Source organism: Colias philodice, chromosome 27, assembly GCF_061535455.1.
Source record: "Colias philodice isolate Cphi_HAF_F1 chromosome 27, ilColPhil1 Martin Lab GWU primary, whole genome shotgun sequence".
In the NCBI taxonomy this organism is placed as follows: domain Eukaryota; kingdom Metazoa; phylum Arthropoda; class Insecta; order Lepidoptera; family Pieridae; genus Colias; species Colias philodice.
The window spans coordinates 497,887-519,364 of record NC_143112.1 but is presented as its reverse complement, the minus strand read 5'-3'; the positions used below and the strand labels follow the sequence as shown (position 1 = coordinate 519,364).

At 31.5% G+C, this 21,478-nt stretch overlaps 2 protein-coding genes across 4 annotated transcripts in view; one reads left to right on the top strand and one right to left on the bottom strand.

The window, feature by feature from the left end:
* Nucleotides 1-14,458, top strand: part of stum (mechanosensory transduction mediator stumble) — a 28,927-nt gene extending 14,469 nt beyond the window's left edge. The window contains exons 2-10 of the mRNA XM_089711743.1: nt 1,456-1,586; nt 1,908-4,170; nt 6,947-7,232; nt 7,594-7,820; nt 8,213-8,339; nt 12,069-12,195; nt 12,968-13,048; nt 13,434-13,547; nt 14,089-14,458. Of these exons, the coding sequence (XP_089567869.1) occupies nt 1,456-1,586; nt 1,908-4,170; nt 6,947-7,232; nt 7,594-7,820; nt 8,213-8,339; nt 12,069-12,195; nt 12,968-13,048; nt 13,434-13,547; nt 14,089-14,177 (3,445 nt within the window). The 3' untranslated portion in view covers nt 14,178-14,458. The remainder of the gene's footprint in view (nt 1-1,455; nt 1,587-1,907; nt 4,171-6,946; nt 7,233-7,593; nt 7,821-8,212; nt 8,340-12,068; nt 12,196-12,967; nt 13,049-13,433; nt 13,548-14,088) is intronic.
* Nucleotides 14,459-17,279: 2,821 nt separating this feature from the next.
* The window catches only part of Ehbp1 (Eps15 homology domain containing protein-binding protein 1), a 28,436-nt gene continuing 24,237 nt past the window's right edge, over nt 17,280-21,478 (bottom strand). For all 3 annotated transcript variants that reach the window (XM_089711758.1, XM_089711756.1, XM_089711757.1), the window contains one exon: nt 17,280-21,118. In XM_089711758.1, coding sequence (XP_089567884.1) covers nt 21,040-21,118 — 79 coding nt within the window. In that variant the 3' untranslated portion in view covers nt 17,280-21,039. The remainder of the gene's footprint in view (nt 21,119-21,478) is intronic.

Sequence of the window (21,478 nt, the reverse complement as noted above, 5' to 3'; positions counted from 1 at the left end):
AACCACATTCACGCACTATGAATGCAGTACCTATATGCAATTACAAGGTAATTATTTTAACGACAACTTATGAATAAGTGTAGAAAGATCGAGTTAACAATATATGAATGCACTCTATATGACAGAGTAAGCAAAAGAAAAATTAGATTACCTTAAAGAACATAGATTTAATATTATGTTTGCATCAGTTTATCCTACTGAAATCTGCTTTTCCTGAATAATCTCTTTATTATAACATTAATCAAAACAGTTCTTCAATTTTGAAAATAATCCCGTAACTTACACTATCCTAGTAATCTATACTAATATTATAAAGCTGAAGAGTTTGTTTGTTTGTTTGGACACGCTAATCTCAGGAACTACTGGTCCGATTTGAAAAATTATGTCGGTCTTAGATAGCCCATTTATCGAGGAAATCTATAGGCTATATATCATCAAGCTAAGACCAACAGGAGCGTAGTTAATATATATTTTCTTTAGTTTATTCTACTGAAATCAGCTGTTCTGCTTTTCCAGGATACCGAAGTATACATACATACCGATGAATTTTTAGTATGATTGAACATCTATCTATAGATCAACATCTTTAGTATAACATGAATAAAAAAGTTCTTCAGTTTCTAACATATTATTGCCATGAAGCGACCTTGAAATTTTACTCTCAACGCGCCTAAAGAAGTTTCACTTCAATAAACACACACCCCTGACGGGAATAAGAATAATATATCAAAAACAACCCTCTAAAATTACACCAAAATATTATCAGAGTCATAAATAGTAAAATAAAAACACCCTTGAGCTGGTCGAAGTGGGTTATGATTGCTTGGGGCTGGTGGCCTCAATTTGGTCAACGTCCTTGCAAGATATTGCGACAAATACTAAATATTCGTGTAAATAAGAATAAGGATTTAAGTATTTAACACGCATATCCGCTATTGTTTAAGTGAAATTAATAGAAAATAAAATGTCCTGTCGTTGCTATTTCATAACACGAATAGTTATTACCTATGATGTTTTAATCATTTTTATAACATAATGAACGTTGAAAATCCTATAGCTTTCCAATCGTGTCTTTCCGCTTACAAATCAATCGCATATATAGCAATTTAGCACCCCATTTCTTTATTTGTTTCTGCGAAAATCGGCGTAACATTACATATTTCCTATTATTCGGAGAAAGAAACTTACTTAGTTTTATTTCGTTTCGTTCTTTACCACTTTATAAGAAATCCTTGAACACTTTATTCAAATTATTGTACCATATTTACATATTATGTTATGGCGGGGAAGATATTACCATAATATACTCACAGCACATACGCATCTTTTCAAAAGCTTATCTAAGTGAATAAAAAATATTCGACATCAACATAAACTATTATTAAAGCAAAATATTTAAAGTTCATTTAAATGTTTACATAAACATGTATACTCATACATATCCAACAATTACAGAACGGTGCCAACATCAAAGCGGAAAAGAGAGAAATCGTTCGCGATAATAGCTGAGCCTCCCACGTCCCGGCCGGCCAGCCCTCGCTCCCTCCCTGTTGAGATCAAACCGGAGAGAGTCTCGCCCTTTAAAGGTAATTACTTTTTAATGTTTCCTTGGTATATGGTCTAAGAACGAAGGTATAATAAGCTGGTGGTTCTAGAATCAGTTCATACACATCATACAACACAAAGAAAAACTCACAGTTATTAAGATGTTTCTGTTATTAATAAAATATGTGAAATGGTCACTTTTATAACTATGGCTAGCCATACTAAATTTATAAGAGCTAGCTACAAATATACGTACTTAAATTAGCACTACCTCAAAATTATAACGCTTCTATCTAGAATAGGATCACCACTACTAAAGGAATCACCAACGGTTTATTAAGTTCGCTCTTTTTTTATCCCAGGTCGAGGCTTTCGTGAGGAAACATCACGGCACAATACGCCAAAAACCTCTGCTGCCAACTCAAGAGCCTGTTCACCGCCGAGAAGAAGAACCAACTCCTCGTCGAGGACGGAAAAGATGGCGCAGACTGCGACCCTGCTCCCACAACCCTTGCCAAGCCGACCACATTCGCCACGAAACTTTTTAAAAGAAAACATGGCAGAAATAAGAGAAATCAGTGAGATAAACAGAGAAAAACACGTAGCAGAAGCCGAGAAAAAGAGAAAAGAAGAGGAGATTGCGATACTTAAAGAAATGGGTTTGGTTGATAAAAAAGGTGAAGTGAAAAGTGCAGTTAATTCTAGAACTAATTCAAGAAGTAATTCACCGAGTAAAATTAATTTAAGATCAAGATCGAATTCACCTTCTGCGATACTAGGCGTTGAAAGTGTAAGAGGAAGTTCAGAGTTATTAAATGGTGATAGCACGAAGCCTGTTTACAGATCTAGAGTTAGATCAATATCAAGGTCACAACCAGAATCTAAAACGGGTTCTCCAAAGAATTCGAAAATACCTAAACGACAAAACTCTGTTTCGCCGTCCAGAAGTAGTACAAGAAAACCAATAAGCAATAATTTAAACAAAAATCAAAGATTTATATCAAACAGTACAAGTAGCATTCATGAAACAATTAGAATTGGCAGTCAAATACATGATAAAAGAGCGATACAAAGTACTCAGAACTTAAATATTGCTCCAGCTGTTATTAAAGGTAAACCACCAATATCACCAGGAAAAAGTGGACCACCTCCTTCCAATAAATTAATCAATGCCAAACGGTTATCTCCTATAGTTGGTACGCCAAGTAAAAGTCCAATCGATGACCCTAAACCCGGCTCGGCTAAAACACCTACAAAGACTTCTGTAATACAAAAGAAACCCGTTAAAACAACTGGAAACACACCTGCGACGTCTAGATTAACTTCTAGACAGACAAGCAGAACAACAAGCAGAGATCAAAGTCCAGATAAACGTGTGGCGAACAAAAGTGCAAGTAAACCTAACCTTCCAAAACCCACAAATAAATCTGCTACTGATAAAACTGCACTCGCTAAAACTGATCCAAAAAAACCTGTCAGTAGAACAAATAGTGTAAAAAATTTATCCAGGGTTCCAAGTACAAAAAACTTAAACGAAAAGCCGCCTCTAAAGAAAGCTAATAGTAAAAAAGATTTGAGTGAAAAATCGAAATCTACTAACAAAATAAACGTAATCGGCACTAGTAGTAATGGGAAAGCGGCACGTAGTGGTGATAAAACTAAAAAGGAAATTACCAAAAATAAAGACAGTGTAGACAATGTGAAACACAAAAATGGGGATGAAGTAACAACGCAGGATAATGAGACTCAGTATGATAAAATGATAAATGAAAATGGTGAACTGGTTATCCTCACAAAGAAAAACGTAGTGTCTATGACAACAGCTGCCATTACATCGCAGCCTTTAGAAGTAGTGGCTACTGTTACGAACCAATTGCCATCAGCTCTTGAAAAGGCACGAGAAAAAGGTATGTTTGAAAGACTTAGCTCCAAAGAATCTTTAATTGCAAAAGAAGAGGAAAAAGACACAGCTGAAGTTAAAGAAACCGTCGAATCTAAAATGGACAAGGAAGAAAAGCGCCCGCCAAGGCATAAGAATTCCGAGAAAACAATATTTTCAGAAGATAATGTCAAATTGAAATTATTGCATCCTCCATATAACAACCCCCAACTAGAACGAGTTAAACAGAAAATAGAAGAAATTTTAAAGGAGCCAGAAATCTCTATAGAAAATATACTCTCATCTGCAGGGAAAGTAAGAGAAAACAAAGATATTTTACAAAAAGTTGAGGATACAATAAAAACAGACGTAGACGAATTAAAACATGAAGCTTCGGATAAAATAACAGAAGTGAAAGATCAAGTAATGAAACAGAAGGACGATGCATCTGCAGAAATCCGGTCTGAAGTTACAAAAATCGTTGATAGTATAATAACACCAGTTGAAGAACCTAAGGATTTGCAAAAAGCGAATGTCAAAGAAACGATAGAGCCTCTAGTGAAAGTTGTGAGTGAAAAGAAACAAGATATAAAGAGTGATATCGAAAAAGTTAACGAAACTTTAGTTAAAGGAGAACCAGATGTGGAAGTGCAAAATTCAAATTTGTCTACACATGCTGATAAAATTACGATACATGTTAAAAAGGCGGATGAGCTTTCTGATAAATCTGCACACAGCAATGGCGGGTACGTAGTTAAACTTTTTAATCATTTAAAACAAACTTTAGTAAATTTAATGTCATTGTTAGGGCTAAAAAAGTAAATGGGGATGGTACACAAATTCAATATAAGTTATTATGCTATCATTTAGCCACCTTGAATTCATTTAACACATTAAAATAAGTTTTTATCATGATAATACCCTAAAATAATGGCAAAAGGCTTTTAGGTACGCTTACTCAAAATTTTATTAGGAAATCTGTATTAATCTAACCGATCTAACCGATTCTTACACAAAACAAAATTATACTTTATTTTTTCAAAAAAGTCCTAATTTCTTCTGACGTGAGTATTACAAAGTCACCACTAGATGGCGCTAAAATAAAACTAAAGCAAAACAAGTTGTTTCACACATTATATCGATCGCAAAACTCAAGCATTGCGTGTTAAATGTACTCGCCAATATGCTAATACCTTTGACGTATATTAAGGGCATTTTTTGTAATCGTAGAAAGTATTCGAGAAGTTTCTTAATGCCCCCAAAGATGTCGCTTACTGTTCTGCGTTGGCCTAATTCGTAACAACACTATAGGCTACAAAAATGTAAATAAAAATCGGTATCCAATAATTATTCCAATAGTCAAGCAACCAGAACTATAAATATAATCCAAACTTTTTATTATACAAGATTCCAATATTTCGAAGCCACAGAAGATAGTATGTAAAATAAACACTACTTCTCTTTCCTGAAAAATGAGGCAAGAACAAAAAATTCAATAAAATGCGAGCAATATGTTTGTAAGACGTGTCTTCGTATTCGATATTACTCGAAACATTCCTAAGAACACAATATCATTCTTATTATATAAGGTAGGTACTTACATGTTTTTAACGTAACTTGATTATTTCATATTCGTACTAAAACACTGACTCACAGCTACTACCTAGTCCTTATACTACGTGATTTAACAATTTCATGACAAAAAATGACTCATGATAATCTTTGAGGTCAATTTACTCTAAATTACCCGTATGTATACTAATTTCCGATGCGTAAAAATCGACACATTGGGCCAAATAATGCAAGTCACATATTACGAAAACATTCCATGGATTTTATAAGAATAAAACTATATTTGGAATGTATAAGAATAGCAATAGGTCTTCTAGATAACTAAATATCTTATATATAAAAATGAATCGCAAAATGTGTTGGTAAGCGCATAACTCGAGAACGGCTGAACCGATTTTTTTATTATATTCCTTGAAGTACGAGGATGGTTCTTATGTAGAGAAAACGTAAACATGTACCACGGGCGAAGCCGGGGCGGACCGCTAGTAAATTATATAAATGACTTTAGCAAGTTTCAAACTTGATTAACTCAATTTATTATTTCTTTACGTCATAAACTCTATTAAAAGCTAGGTATAAATCGCGTTTTATTTCTGAATCTTTTACACGAACATAAAATTAAATTGTTACATAAAAAACAGCCTTACGTAAATATTTAATATTTAGCCGACATTGGGCGCCAAACTCCTTAATTACATTAACCTGTCACATTAATTAAAAAAGTACAAGCCTAACCTAAAAAATACGCGTAACTTAAGGTACAATAGAATTCCTTAACCTTATTATGAAACTATTCGAACGTTAACAGATTGTAAAAATCGCCTGTAGCTCAACCGCGACCCTTATGAAATTAGTTCATGCTACAGTCCGACCTCGGCCGCTTGCTACAACCGTCGCTTTACAAAATGGCGCGAAACCGTCTTGTGCATTTGACAGATGACAGTTGAATTTATTATCTGCATTTCGTGAAACGTTTTTGTGATGTTCCAAAATGATTCATAACAGAACTGTTTATATTTTGCCAAACGAACTGTTGCCTAAGCGTTATGGTGACGATGATGGACAACAAAATATGTAATTTCTTTCATTTTTTTATAATAAATTATGTTTATATTTTTTTTAAATTTAACAATTATTATTCAAGTACCTATTGAATATTTTACCTCAATTTATATAAACAATATTGTATAATGTCGTTATTTACTCATAATAATACAATTTATTCTTTAGATTCGTGGGTCAGTCGAGATTGTTAAGGTAACAGTTACGCTGTTGAAATTGCATGTTATGTTCGCAATGTTGTTTTAAACCAAATTAATAAATCATCATAAATAAATATAAACGTCATATTATATTTTTATGACGGAATAAATAAAATAAATGAATCACATGCATGGAACAACGACGTCATTGGTATGGGATTACTTAAATTAAACAATAAATAGGTACTAAAAGAAATAATATATAAATATTTCGCATGCTATCGTTCACAATTCTAGCCATTCTTATTTTATAAGTTGATTTGTACTAAATAAAATTTAAAATGTTGTTTAGTTAAATTCTAACACGAGGACCAAGGTATAACCGCATAGTGGATTTAAAAAATGAATGAAAACTGAAATGCTTGTACGAGATCGCATATTAGGTATATTATGACATGCATAATTTTGAATTAATTTTTAATATAATCTAGTCTAGTTCATAATACCGATAAATTATTATTCACCTAAACCTATGTTCGGAAAGCAATCTCTACATTATAGTAGAGCCGGCAAGGAACTTTGTAATTATTGTTCTTATAAAATTACTTCACAAATAATAAATAAAGTACTCCACATTTCTCTTAACAATCACATAAGGGTTTCACAAACGCAATTTTATAAATATAAAAAAATTTACAACTATAAATAAGCTCTATTACTAATTATAACCTTTTTATTTCTAAACCAGATTTCCCCAAAGCACGAGCACCACTCCAAAACCACCAGCCAGAGCGCACAGACAACAAAAAGAAGACAAACAGCCAGACAACACCACAGATAATCAAAACGAACCAGAAAAAAAACCAAACATTTGTTCCCGATTGGTCGGAAAATGCAAAGCATGCTGTTCTTGTTGCGCAAAGCAAGATACGGAAGGAGAGAGCGAGACAACCGATGGCAAGAAGTTTTGGAGTTCTATGAATTGTATGAAGAAGAAGGTTCCGGAAGATGAAGTGGAACGCGCGGCGGGAAAAGTAAGTGAACATAAGTTTATAATTTACCTACGTAATTTGATAAGGTGTGTTTGCAATGTTTACATAATTATTAGATAATTTCGAATTTTTAAAGTATGTACAAAGGGCTTAACAAATTTTTATAGATATTAATTAATAGATACATATAATCATGGTATTACATTTAAAATATATAAAAAAGTGTATAGTAAATTTTAGGAAACCTCGTGCCTCTGGGCTCTATATCTACAATAATTCTATCGATTCTTTCGATATGTGCGTTAAAGGTGGCCTAATCTTTTAATTTTCTTTAATCATACACTGCATACACAAACCAAAAACATTATTATTCTCCATAAAAATACGTTATATAACCACACAGACAGCGACAATAGAATTCGAAACTGAAACGAAACGCAAACGCAAGCTACGCGACATTTTCTGCGGGTGTTGCAACAAACGTCGTGTCGCGGACGTGTCGGAGCCGATCCGTCGGATGGACGCGTCGTCGCCGGTCGTGTCGCAGGTTGTTAACGAGACTGGGTGCTGCGGGAAGAAGAAAGAGTTCGAGAGACGAGATAGTATACTGAGCGACCAGGCGCCTGCTACGTGAGTTGTTTTTTTTTGTATGTTTGTATTGATGTACGTAATTGTGAAAAATTTGTGTTTTTGAATTACAGTATAAATTAACTGAATGAAAACATTATAAACATTCTCACACACACGGTCCATAGATAAATGTATTTTGCAATTTTAGACGGACACGTCATGGTATACATTCGCTCTAGGACTGTGGGTATACAAACTCGAAACTACATAGTAACAAAATATTTAACTTTATTCATTCATACACAAAAAAACTACACCACAGATTAAATTTAAAAGCAACTTAAAATACAAAGCTACAAAATGGCAATCTTACTAAATTCAGCAAGAACTGAATATTCAGAAAAGCGCCTAATATCGCAAAAAGCAATATCTACCAGACAGCATTTCTCCAGATGTTGCAACAACCGGCTCTGCCGCTGGTTCCGTGGTGCGTGCAGGAGATCCACAGAACCACCTTCCAGCAGGAGGACCAGTCTCTTCTCCAAGAATAAGAGCCTGTCACCAACTTTACCACCAGAGGTAAGTTGTAGATGTGGTATTGGTGTAGTTTACGAGTAATGTTATTAATTTGAGGTATAGGAGTGATAATATGGATAACATTTTGAGCAAATATATTTTTTGCATTTGACGATAATTACGTTAATTATTAGAAACACAAAAAATATGAGCAGAAGAACAATAGCTAACTTCGAAATTTAGACGATTTCATAAAAATTAGTTTCTATTTATTATATGAATAAAAAAACTCTATTGGTGGTAATAAGACGCTTCGTATTACTTAAAAAATACAAAAGCATTGCAAAATAAAACGAAAGTGTTTTCAACACAACAATTTTCACCTTTTTAAACAACAAAAAATACAAAAAAGGTCCTTCTCATGCACCCTGCTACCTTGAGTCCGTTGCGTGTGCCGGGCGACATTTCGAAGCTGGTCACTTCACACGCGACATCGATATCGTAAGGTTTAGGGTCCAAGGGAAAACAAATATATAATGGAAAAATACTATAAATACTATAAATATTTTTTCTTAATATATGGTGATTTAAAGCTTTTAAAAGCTTCATTTTGTTACCGCATTGGAATATTCTAAATAAAACCCAATATTGAAACAAAAGAAAACAAATTGATAAAGAAGACCCACTTCAGTTATTTTCGTTCAGAATATAACACGAAATCCATAAAAATTGCTTGCAGAGCCGTGGCAGAGTAAAAATTCAAAATGACCACAATAACAATTTTATGTTAATACTATATTTTCAATCAATTTAAATTGCATAGTTATATTCAGTTGTCGACCACCTTTAGTAAATTGCTAGCTTAATTAAAATGTTTTTATATTTATCGCTTTGGTAGTGGAACATAGCCTTAACGAGCGTAGAATTTTCGTAATCGTTATAAAATGAAGGGTGTAATTTTCTAGCTTCGTGGGAACTCTGGCGATTTCTTTGTTAGTTTTAATAGTTTTCGAGAAAATCTGTACTTTAATTATGGGTTTATTTACTAACAATATTTACCTACTTGGTACTGTTTATATGAACAAAACTGTGTAACTCTTCGAAAAAGAAAACCCACTGACAAAAAAAATAATATCCAATGTTACTCATTAATAATAATTAAGGTTAGAATAATACGCAAAATAATGGATAAATCAATTTTGTAGCTTTTGAATGGAGGTAATCGTAGAAATCGTAAAACAAACAAACAAACTTTATGCAATTAATGAATTTATTTATTTCTTCTTTATGTACTAGGTAATTACCGGGATAATGTAAATAATAATAAATAAATCATTTATTTTCCTCAAAAAAACTTATAACTACATTAACAAAAAGTACAAGTAAACATAAACCAAGGTGTCTGCGATAGGCCATAGCCCATGTGTTTACCTTTATCTCGATGTAACTCGGACAAAACCAGGGCATCGAGTAAGTATATAGCAACACAGGTGACCCTCAAATATGAAAATTTTAATACAATAAATGTTTAACACGATAAATATTCTATAATTAGTATTTTCTCGCGTGAAAGGTCTTCATTAATTTGCCTGCGTAAATATTTTATTTAGCTTATAATATTATAATAATACTTGAGGCAATTTTATATTCTTACAAAAATAATCATATTTCTTGTGGCTTTGACATTAGAGTATTTTATTACTTGATAAAAGCTTTACTTCGGTTTAAAATCAGAACAAACATACACAAGTTCTAGAGTTATTTGTAACTTGAATTTAATCGCATTTTAAAACTTTGTAGTCTCTAATGTCTAAAATATTACTCACGTAGGTATAAACAAAGACAAATTTATTTATCTTTGTATATGATTGATCATATTTTTATTATTAAACTAGCAGTCCGCCCCGGCTTCGCCCGTGGTACATATTTACGTTTTCTCTACATAAAAACCATCCTCGTACTTCAAGGAATATAATAAAAAAAGAATTATCTAAATCGGTTCAGCCGTTCTCGAGTTATGCGCTTACCAACACATTTTGCGATTCATTTTTATATATATATAAGAAGACTAGACTTATAGATGCGCGAATCTTCCTTACATATACCTAAATTACTTACCACTAGTCCAGGAAATGATTTCTACAGAGATGAGCATTCACAAATAATTATAATTATTATACTTACCTGTGTCCTATATACCTACCTCTATAGTTAACCCTTCTAACTGACCCCTTTTAGTCATATGACAAAAAAACACGAGGTCAATATACAAAACAAATACATATTGATTAGTTATATGTATTTTAAAAGAAATGCTAATCACGCACAAGTCAATACATGATGTATTGATTGTATTTATATTACAATTACGTCAGTTTGTCGAAAGCTTTCCGTGAAAACACATTTAAAGCATTTTCCAATAATTTACATAGTAATATATTTTACTGTTAAACAGTTATGTTAGAAAATAACAGTTTCTCTTGTTCACAAGAAACCATAATTTTAGTGTTTGAAGTTTATGAGGAACAGCGTCTTTAATATCTTGCTATTTTCTACTTAACGGCTAAATTGTATTACAAAAGTTCATATTTCATAATTAAAATTATTCAAATTTGAAATACTTAATTGCATCCCAAAACCTATGGAAAGCTCAACACTTATGGATTGTATTCACACGATTCGGACGGTTGAAATTATTTCAAAATGTCGATAAGCTCAGCGCTAGAAAATAATTCAGTGCCAACATCAAAAATAGCAACACCAAGGATAATTTTGACCGATGTCAGGAGGCGCAATACTAGCTTATTCGACGAGGGCGATGAATGGGTTCGTTTTTAACTTTAAAAATAGCTATTCTCTAGATAAGTTTTTAAGTCCAAAAAAGTCCAACTGAAAACTGTATCTTAATTTCCATAATAATTATTCTAATCTGCTTTTTACCTATTCGTAGTAATGTTATAAAATTGTATACACTAAAATAAAATCAAAATGTCGCCCGCGCCTTGAAGATTCCCCTTTTTCTTTAATTCCAAATTCCAATGTCGTAATACAATATTTTTTGCGCAAAGCCTATCAATTTTTATCTATTCTATACATATAATAAATCTGTAGAAGGGTCAATTCTGTACATTGAAAATATTGAAAAAATAAATAGCAGGGGGTGTTACTGGATCGATACCAAACCCAAATATTTGATTAAAAAAATTTTTGTCTGTCTGTCTGTCTGTCTGTCTGTCTGTCTGTCTGTATGTGAAGACATCACGTGAAAACTAACAGTTCGATTTCGATGAAACTTGGTATAATTATTCCTTATTATCCTGGGCGTAAAATAGGATACTTTTTATCCTGGAAAAATACGAAGAAAAAAATTAATCTTAATTTTTCAGTTTTATCCATAGACGTTGTTCTGTAGAACAGCGAACACACGTTGGGTATTATTATAGGCCTAGCCGTATTTGAGTCCAATAGATATTTATAAGATGTTATTGTCAGAGTTACTCAAAATGGAGAAATAAACCATCCACGCGAAGACCGACATCCGCGCGGACGGAGTCGCGGGCGGAAGCTAGTTTTGTAATATAATATATCGAAATACTTCTCTTCCTCCCTATTCATTTTAAATTTTAATACTTTTATTTACCTTGTAAATTGTAATACGTATATGGGCTGATGATGATGATGATTTGTATTATTTCTAACAACTGCCTATTCCAATTTAACATTTATTTATTCCAATATATTATTCCACTATTCCTTTTAAAACTTATTTATTCTAGTACATTCCAATTCCAGGACACTAGAACAAAACTAGATGCCTCGCTGGTGGAACACACGAGTGTGATGCGTGGTGCCATCCCTGTCTTACCCCCGGTGCTCGCGTATTTCTGTCTCGTTTGCAATGTCTGTGTTCCAGGTTTGGGTAAGTAAAGAGAATCAAGGAATAATATATAGATCATGGACGTATAAAAAAAGACGGACGCCGTATTACGAACTAACAACGTGAAGCCACCATAGTAAGCTAGCGATCGTGTAAAGACAATAAACACGCACACACTCTCACCATAGTAAGCTAGTCGGCCGCCATTACGTCGTGAACTACCGACTGATTAACTGCGTCACTGTTTCACAAAAAATATTTAAAATGCCGTCTTGCGTGGTTAAATGGTGTCGCAACAGTACAATTTTAAATAACAAATCACAAGGGATTACATTCCACAGGGAAGCAAGTTATTTCTTTTATGTTTTAATGACAAAATTATTACGGCAAAATGTATAGAAAAAAATACAGCCGTCATTGTCATCAACACAGCTGTTGCCATGGCAACATGGCACACACACATGGATGTTTCGCCGCCATTACTAGGCTTCACTCAATGTTTAGCGATATACCGTCCGTCTTTTTTTATACGTCCATGATATAGATAGAGATATTTTTTTAGTTTATTGTTAACACTTAAATAATATCTATATTATAGTTACCATAATAAAAGCTAAACTTTGTAAGGATTTATGGATCTATATCTCTCGTTTTACGCAAACTGACTTATCAAATCTGTATAAAGTTTAGCACAAATATACAAAAAAAAATGAATTTAAATCATCGAATGTTTGTCATTGCATATAAATTATATTCACACCGAAAAATGCCACAAATCTCCCTTTTGCGTTATAGTTACGGCCTTTTCTTTCAGGTACACTTTTCAGTGGAATGTTCTGCTTATGTTTCGGAATCCCGCGGTTCGGAGTTCACGACGGAGCCAAACATAGAATTGGTAAGTTGCAGAAATAATTGAACAATAACTAGTTTATAGTCATTTCATTTAGATTACTACGATATTTTTTTTGTAGTTTTACTTTTAAATTGTGCTTTAAAACTTTTGCAATAAATTATAAAACTGTCATTTGACTTATTATACGAAGGTGTACTCTTATGTATATAACAATTATTTTTACAAGTATATTAGGTACTTACACCACTATCATAACAACGTAAAATTATCTCCGTAAAATACTATTACTACTTATTATCTTTCTTTTGTACCAAAGTCATAAAAAAATATAATACCTATAGAGCACCAATTTCGACTTTTGGTCACAAAACCATTGCTTGTATAAAACCTTATTCATAGATAATTTATCCCATATTCTATTTCACAGGTTCGTTCGTAATAAACCTGGTGGTGGCTTGCAGCCAGCTGTTCACAGTGTTGTTCTGTCTCGTGGGGTGGGGCTGGTCCGTGTGGTGGGGGGTCATTATGGTGAAGATTGCGCGTGAGTATTTTGTGAGAAAGGGGGGAGGAAAGGGTGAAAAAAACATTAAGGGCCGATTTTTCAATGCTTGGTTAAAACTTATCCGTCCAATAAAGTATTACACGATAATATTAAAATGTCACGTAAACTGTCAAATGCGGGCAATTAGAATACGTTTTTAAAATGGTAGTTTTATACATTATTCAACGAATAAGTTTTAACCAAGGATTGAAAATCAGCCCCTATTATGACACCCTTTATTTTTAACCATTACATTTTAATAAACTATCTGTGCCCCGCGCTCCCGCATTGCTCCGTTCCTGTTGGTCTTAGCGTGATGATATATAGCCTATAGCCTGCCCCAATAAATGGGCTATCTAACAACGAAGAATTTTTCAAATCGGATCAGTAGTTCCTGAGATTAGCACGTTCAAACAAACTCTTCAGCTTTATAATATTTTACGTTTTAGGTGAAAAAGCGTTTATGCGTATCAAAGAATGTTGAGTGAGAGACGGCGCATGTTAAAAATATTGTTATTTAATTCTTTTTCACATTTACCAGGTAAATACAAAAAACTGAAAGCCGAAGAAGCAGCAGCAGAAGCCGAAGCAGCTCCCCCAGTTACCGCCAACAACCACACTAGAGCTTAACCGATTTTGATAAAACTTTGACCTCAGTGATCAACCAATTTTGTGATCTTTTGTATTATGCCCATTGGACGACTACAAATAAAGAAATACGTGGTATTTAATAGAAATTGTGTATGCATGTTCTTAGAATATACAATGTAAATAAAAACCTTATCAGGTTTAACAATTAAACGACTTATCAAAATGATAAAGTTACGTTAGCGATTTATTTTCCTAAATACGACGACCGAAACTATATTTCTTATCCAATTGTATTTGCAAATTTAATGGATTTACATCGATGTATTTCCAGTTATAGGTATATTATTGTAATAAAAAATGTTGTGTGGTTTTATGAAACCACGGTAAAAGTGAAACTGTTCGAACGGTTCCGAACACTGCTTTGTGTAGCGCATGTCGCGTGACGGTCGGCTGCCGAGTAGGTATACCTAGTCGGCAGCCGCGATACACGCGACATGCGCTACACAGACCAAAAAGTTTGAGACGATGTAATAAAAGTTTCACTTTAATAAAAAACAAGAATAACTTTTTTATGAGTTTGTAAATGTCTACTGCCGCGATATACCTAATAGAACAATATAAGCTTGCATAATTAACGATTAAAGAAATTAATCGTAACTTATATAAATAAGTTACATCAATGTAAAAACACGAAGTTAAACTTAAAATCGAGTACGGTTTCAATAATTTGCCTTGAGAGCGTTTTTAAGCCAAAGTGGCTAAAGTATGACATTAATTATGAATGTACTAATTACTTCCTAATACTTCCTCAAATATCTCGAATTTAATCAAGTTCTAACTTAAAACAATATAACGATAACCCTCTTTATAGCTTAGTATTTCATGAGTTCTCAAAAATGAACTTGTAAGGGCTGATTTTACAATCCTTGGTTAAAACTAATTCATCGAATAACGTATCAAACTACCATTTCAAAAATGTATTCTAATTGTCCGTATTTAACAGTTTACATGTGACATTTTAATATTATGTTCGTGTATCGTGTTCGTTATAAGACGAATACATTTTAACCAAGGATTGAAAAATCGGCCCTAAGATAAATAACAAATATATACCGAATATACGTACTTTCTAGTATTACTTAATAAAAAGAAACTTACACGAATCTCTATGTACAGTATTTTACAAAATATACGTAGTAATAAGTTTTGAATCGATTGATACAATTAAAATTCACGATAAATTCTGCTGGTCAGAAATTGTAATGTTTTTATGCTTTCATACATTCGTTCATTTATTACGGGGTATTTAGAATTTTATAATAGTGGCAATACTTAATCCATTTGTTAAGGATTTTAATTAATATTATATATTTAATGATAAGAAAATCTTAAGAATGTGGATACGATAAAATAATATGTATAAAATTTTCGGCCCCAAAATTAAAACATTAGATTTGTTATTAAAATAAAAATTTCCAAAATTCTAAAAGTATTAAGATCCAAACATATATTTAGATGTAGAGTAGTGCTACTTGTAAAGAATTTTGTAAATGACCAATTAATTAAAACTTCTAAATAAAAAGCAATTTTATACTATTTCCAAGCATTGCATTAGAATGAAATTATGCTTCCATTGTCTCAAGAGTAACCGGTTAAAAAAGTAAGTATTTTTGAACGTATCCGCCAAAAAATTGGAGGGAAAATTGTATTATTTGTTATAAGGTTATTTTAATGTATCTGAAGTATGCTATTGTAATTCAAATTATGACTTAAATAAAAAAAATGTATTGTTGATTGTGTTTTATGTTTAATTAAAAAAAACCATGATTGTTTAGTTAAATTGTCTCCTAAATTACGGTTGTATTGTCATACCTTTTATAGATTGTTAACGTTATTAATAAATTTTAATGTTATTATTTAATTATATACTCGATTAATGTATACTGACGAATGCTTGTACAGCGAAATAAATACAATTTTACACTTGCCTTGTTTATTATTATTCCTTGCCTTATTTTGAATCGTCATAAAATATTCCTCAGGGCATGGACGTATAAAAAAAGACGGACGCCGTATTACGAACAAACAACGTGAAGCCACCATAGTAAGCTAGCGATCGTGTAAAGACAATAAACACGCACACACTCTCACCATAGTAAGCTAGTCGGCCGCCATTACGTCGTGAACTACCGACTGATTAACTGCGTCACTGTTTCACAAAAAATATTTAAAATGCCGTCTTGCGTGGTTAAATGGTGTCGCAACAGTACAATTTTAAATAACAAAACACAAGGGATTACATTCCACAGGGAAGCAAGTTATTTCTTTTATGTTTTAATGACAAAATTATTACGGCAAAATTTATAGAAAAAAATACAGCCGCCATTGTCATCAACACAGCTGTTGCCATGGCAACATGGCACACACACATGGATGTTTCGCCGCCATTACTAGGCTTCACTCAATGTTTAGACGATATACCGTCCGTCTTTTTTTATACGTCCATGCCTCAGGGTATAAGTTTCATTATTAATATTTATTATTTTCTTTCTATATAAAATAGTATGCAAAAGACACTATAGATTCCAAAAAATCCTTTAATAATTGCCATTGGTAACTCTATACGAAGCTAAGTATATATTTTTTATATGTATATTTACTCTAAGTAATTACGCTGGTAGTAGGTACCAGGAATATACTATAATTTATTACCATTTTATTACACTTAACCAATGATATCATGTGTAGATAGATTATTAGCGCACTGGAAGTGGCACTTCGACATGCGGCTAATTAGCCACATTTTACATTGGTTGTCTCTTTTTGCTTACGCGTTTCGAATCATGCCAACTCAATTTGACGTTTAATCTTGTGTGCGTAAACTGTGTTTGTAGATCGAATGTTGGGTTGGTAACCTATCTACATCTTTTTACTAATAATATCATTTTATCGTATGTATCGTATCAACAAATAAAACCGCTAAACACACTAGCAGACACTTGCTTTTAAATAAGAAAAGAATAATCAAAATCGGTTTACCAAGTCCAAAGTTCTGAGGTAACAATGCCAAAAAACAGTGAAATTGAGAACTTCTTTTTTTCTTGAATTCGGTAATAAAGGGTAAAATAAAACAACCATAACTGTAGAATATCACTTTAATAACGGACCATAGACCATAGCGGGTATAGATGCACTACTCTAACCTATTGACATTATCGGACCTACAATACTGGGTAAGGCTTTTTCTAGGTGCAGCTAAATATTGTGAACGTGGACGAAGGTTTGAATATTTTTAATTATATCAGTAAAGTCAATTAAATTTTATTTTTTTATATTTCTGTTAATTTTAAATACTAAAATAGTTATCCTAAAACCCATTTGTTTAAAAAGAGAGCTAAAATATTGTCGTTTTGCAGTGAAAATATGTTTTAAAATCGTTATATAAGTAAACATAAAGCTGCATAAAAAATTCAAAATGAACCCGTCAAAAAATGTCCATCCGTTCCGTCCACGTCCGCTCACAAGTCGATTAAATACATAAAACACTTCACTATGAGATCATGCTTACAAAAATCCATTATTATTAATATTCATATGTATCGCGTTTCATATAAAAATAATTATATACTTACGATATGATTTTTCGCGAATAAATTTAGAAGCATGAAGCTGTCGCACTCACACATTATGTTCGTGACAAAGACGCAAGATTCATACATTTTGCTAACGGTGCGTACACACAAAGCTAAGAACGAAATTATGTACGTATTGTTGATGTTGTTTGATATTTTATGAATGATTTTTGTAAGGTAATGAAAATCAGAATAAATGTCCAATGGTATAAAACTAAAAATTAAAAGAATAATTATCGAATTTTGGAAATTTTAACGAAAAAGATTACAGTTTTCGACAAAAATCCTAAAAAAATTGCGCATATATTTGCTGTCATTAGCCATGTGTGGACGCACCATTGCGAATTAGGACGAGTACAATATTAAATAGTAATTAATTTAAATAATTATATACAAGGCTTTATGTGGGATAATAATTAATAATCCCATATTCATGTCCAATCTTATGAGAAATAAGCCCTTCTCAGACAACTTATTTTTTTTTATATGTATATGTATAAGGATATTCATTTATGTATACGCGCCACTACAAGTTTTTTTTTATTTATAGAGAAATTTAGTAATTTAGTCACTTAGTACCTCTAAAGTTTTATGAGGGTAGTTTTAAAATATAATAATATATTTTGTATTGAATTGATAAATTAAAAAAAAGCTTTGCTTCTCTCTGTACGTCAAATATACATGATTTTGATACCTAAAAAAAATATTCGATGAAATTAAATGAAATTTAACTGATGAGAATCTTATTTAATTGTGTTATAATAATTCGTAAGCCACAAATTCGTTGCAAATACATACATTTTCAAATACATACATCATCGTTGCAAAAAAATCCATAATATTATACATATAGAAAAAAATAAAAACATTGGCACGCAACATCAACATACCTACCCACATTTTTTTATAATTTTTCCTGAATAAAAAACGTAAAAAGATATTGAAAAAATTCATTATTTAATTAAAAATTTAAGCTGGCCTTCATCGGCTTGTACTATATATAATATGAATATAATTGCACGAACCATAAGCCAATTGATAAAATAGCACCCTATCAGGTAATATACTATCTAATGCTTCGTCCACACAGATCTAATAAAGGTTTATTACATTTTTGTTCTTTGCTACGACGTGGTGAGTCAAGTTTTTACGCGTAGAATAAATTCGAAGCTATTTTCAACCTTATTGAAAAGATTATTATGCAAAAAGGCATCAAATAATAAAAAAACAAAAGTTGTTAATATTTTTGCCTTGATATGTTTTCTTTGGCTCAGGGTAGACGTAGCATTAGACAAAAAAAAAATAAACGACAAAGCCACGGTCCAATTGCGAATTTAATTAATCTGCTAATAAGCTAAATTTAATAATAAAATTAATGTGTACTCGATTTTTAAAACTAATTATGCTAAAACATCAAGTGTAAATAAAAATAATGTTAAATTATATCAATTTGTTAAAAATAAATTAATTCACCGAGGTATACAATAACGCCGCTATCTCAAAATAAAGTCATAATTTTTGACGGGTTTAAAACATGTTTTATTTTGCGAGGTTTTTTAAAAGTCGAAAAAGTCAAAAAAATATCATTTAATAAACGAAATCCGTTTAATAAATAAAAATAGTACAATTACATAAATGTTTATTCCTTTATTTTGAGACTTACATCAACTTTTTTCATAAACGAAGCATAAGGACTGCAATGCGTGTCAAATAATTTAATACTACATACCTATACAAAAAATTGAGATGGTTTTTTTGGATATCGGAAACTACTGAACCGAATTAGCCGATATTTTATAAAAAAATTAACCCCACAAAACAATGATTTCCCAGAAGGGGATAAAAAAACCAGAACTAAAAAGTACCAACTCAAAAACATCAAAAACAATCCAGCAATTCACAATAAATTCGACACGTATTGACAAAATTCAATTCGCTCCGTTTATCCATTCCCAGGCAAGAATAATTATACCATAGCCGCAAATAATATACAACTAAAATAATTATTTACATTAAAAACTAACGAAACAAAATAAAAACGACGACACAAAAGTAAAATGCGGCAAGTGACAAAACACTGACGCATTTAATATTAATTTTTTATAATAATAGCATTGTACATAAGTATGGCATATTGTACTTATCACCACATTTTGTTGTATTTTTTATTTTTCTATTTTTTTCTTCTAATTTAATGTAACATTGAATTAATATTCAAAAAAGTAATGACTAAAGAAATAATATTCATTCAATACTATACCCATAAATTGTTTTTAATTAATATGAAAATAAAAACGATTAGCATTGTTTTATTTGTATAGTAAAAGGCAATACATAGTCTAAACGTCATTATCTTTGGTAAACTATAGTTACAATTTTGCAGTCACAAAAATAACTAATTTACTTAACTCATAAAGCCAATAATGATATATATTTTAGTCCTAAAAATTAGTCATTCAAAAAGCCTTACAAAGTGCGTAAGCAAAAAAATAAAAATAGTCATAATGAATACTTATTATAATTATAAGTAACTATGAGTATTTCTTTTAAGGCCGATTTATATATAAACAGTTTTTCTTGTGAAAAACTCAATAAGTTATATTAATAATATAATAACTAATATTAAAGTTAACATTCGTACCATAAGTTACGTCAATTGATTACGATTTTATTTATATGTTAAAACATAATAATTTAATAGTAAAATTAAATAAATATAGTAACTAATGAGAAGTCATGTTGTCGAAACTTTAGTGACAGAATTTAAATATATTTGGTATGATATACGAGTTTGTCGTGGAATAATTTCATTTTTACATACCTATAGCCATAAAAATAAAAACTGTATAAGTCAACTGATAATTTGAGTTTTTTAACGACCCCTTTTTTAGGGAATTACATATTTCATTAGTTTTTATTTAATAGAAATACATCGTATGATATTTGAACACCAATTGAACACATCATCACACCATTAAAGTGAATATAAAACAATTAATTCATTTTAATTTAATTTACATTAAACACTCGCGTAATAAATATAGGAAGTACGAGTAAGAATTAAAAGTTTTGTCGTTTTTCAAAAGCATATCAGAATGAGTGAATCTAGTTTTAAATCCGTCAATTTTTTGAACTTTAATAAAAAAATATAACAAAAAAATGTGACTTATAAAGTTTCTCTTTTCTGCTATATCAAGTTATAATTGGAGATTAACATTTTTTGGATGAAAAAGCAAAGCGTGATCTATTTGTAGTAATATAGTCCTTATCTACTGTAGTATACAGTTGTTTTTCCTTTGTATCTCGACGTTGCTGAGATTTCGTTGAATTTCATCGTCTTCTGCTATCCTGTTATGATTAAAAAGGTAAAATATTATTTTCAATTTGTATTGAAAAATTTTGTAAATTACATTTTTCTGACTTGTGAATATAAGTTCTTAAGTTAATAATAATAATAAAAAACCGTATCGTCAAGAAATGTAAATATTGAATACTATTAAAATACTAATCCATACTAATATTATAAATGCGAAAGTAACTCTGTCTGTCTGTCTGTCTGTTACTCAATCACGCCTAAACTACTGAACCAATTTGCATGAAATTTGGTATGGAGATATTTTGATACCCGAGAAAGGACATAGGCTACCTTTTATTGCGAAATATGTACCACGGGCGAAGCCGGGGCGGACCACTAGTAATAAATAAACT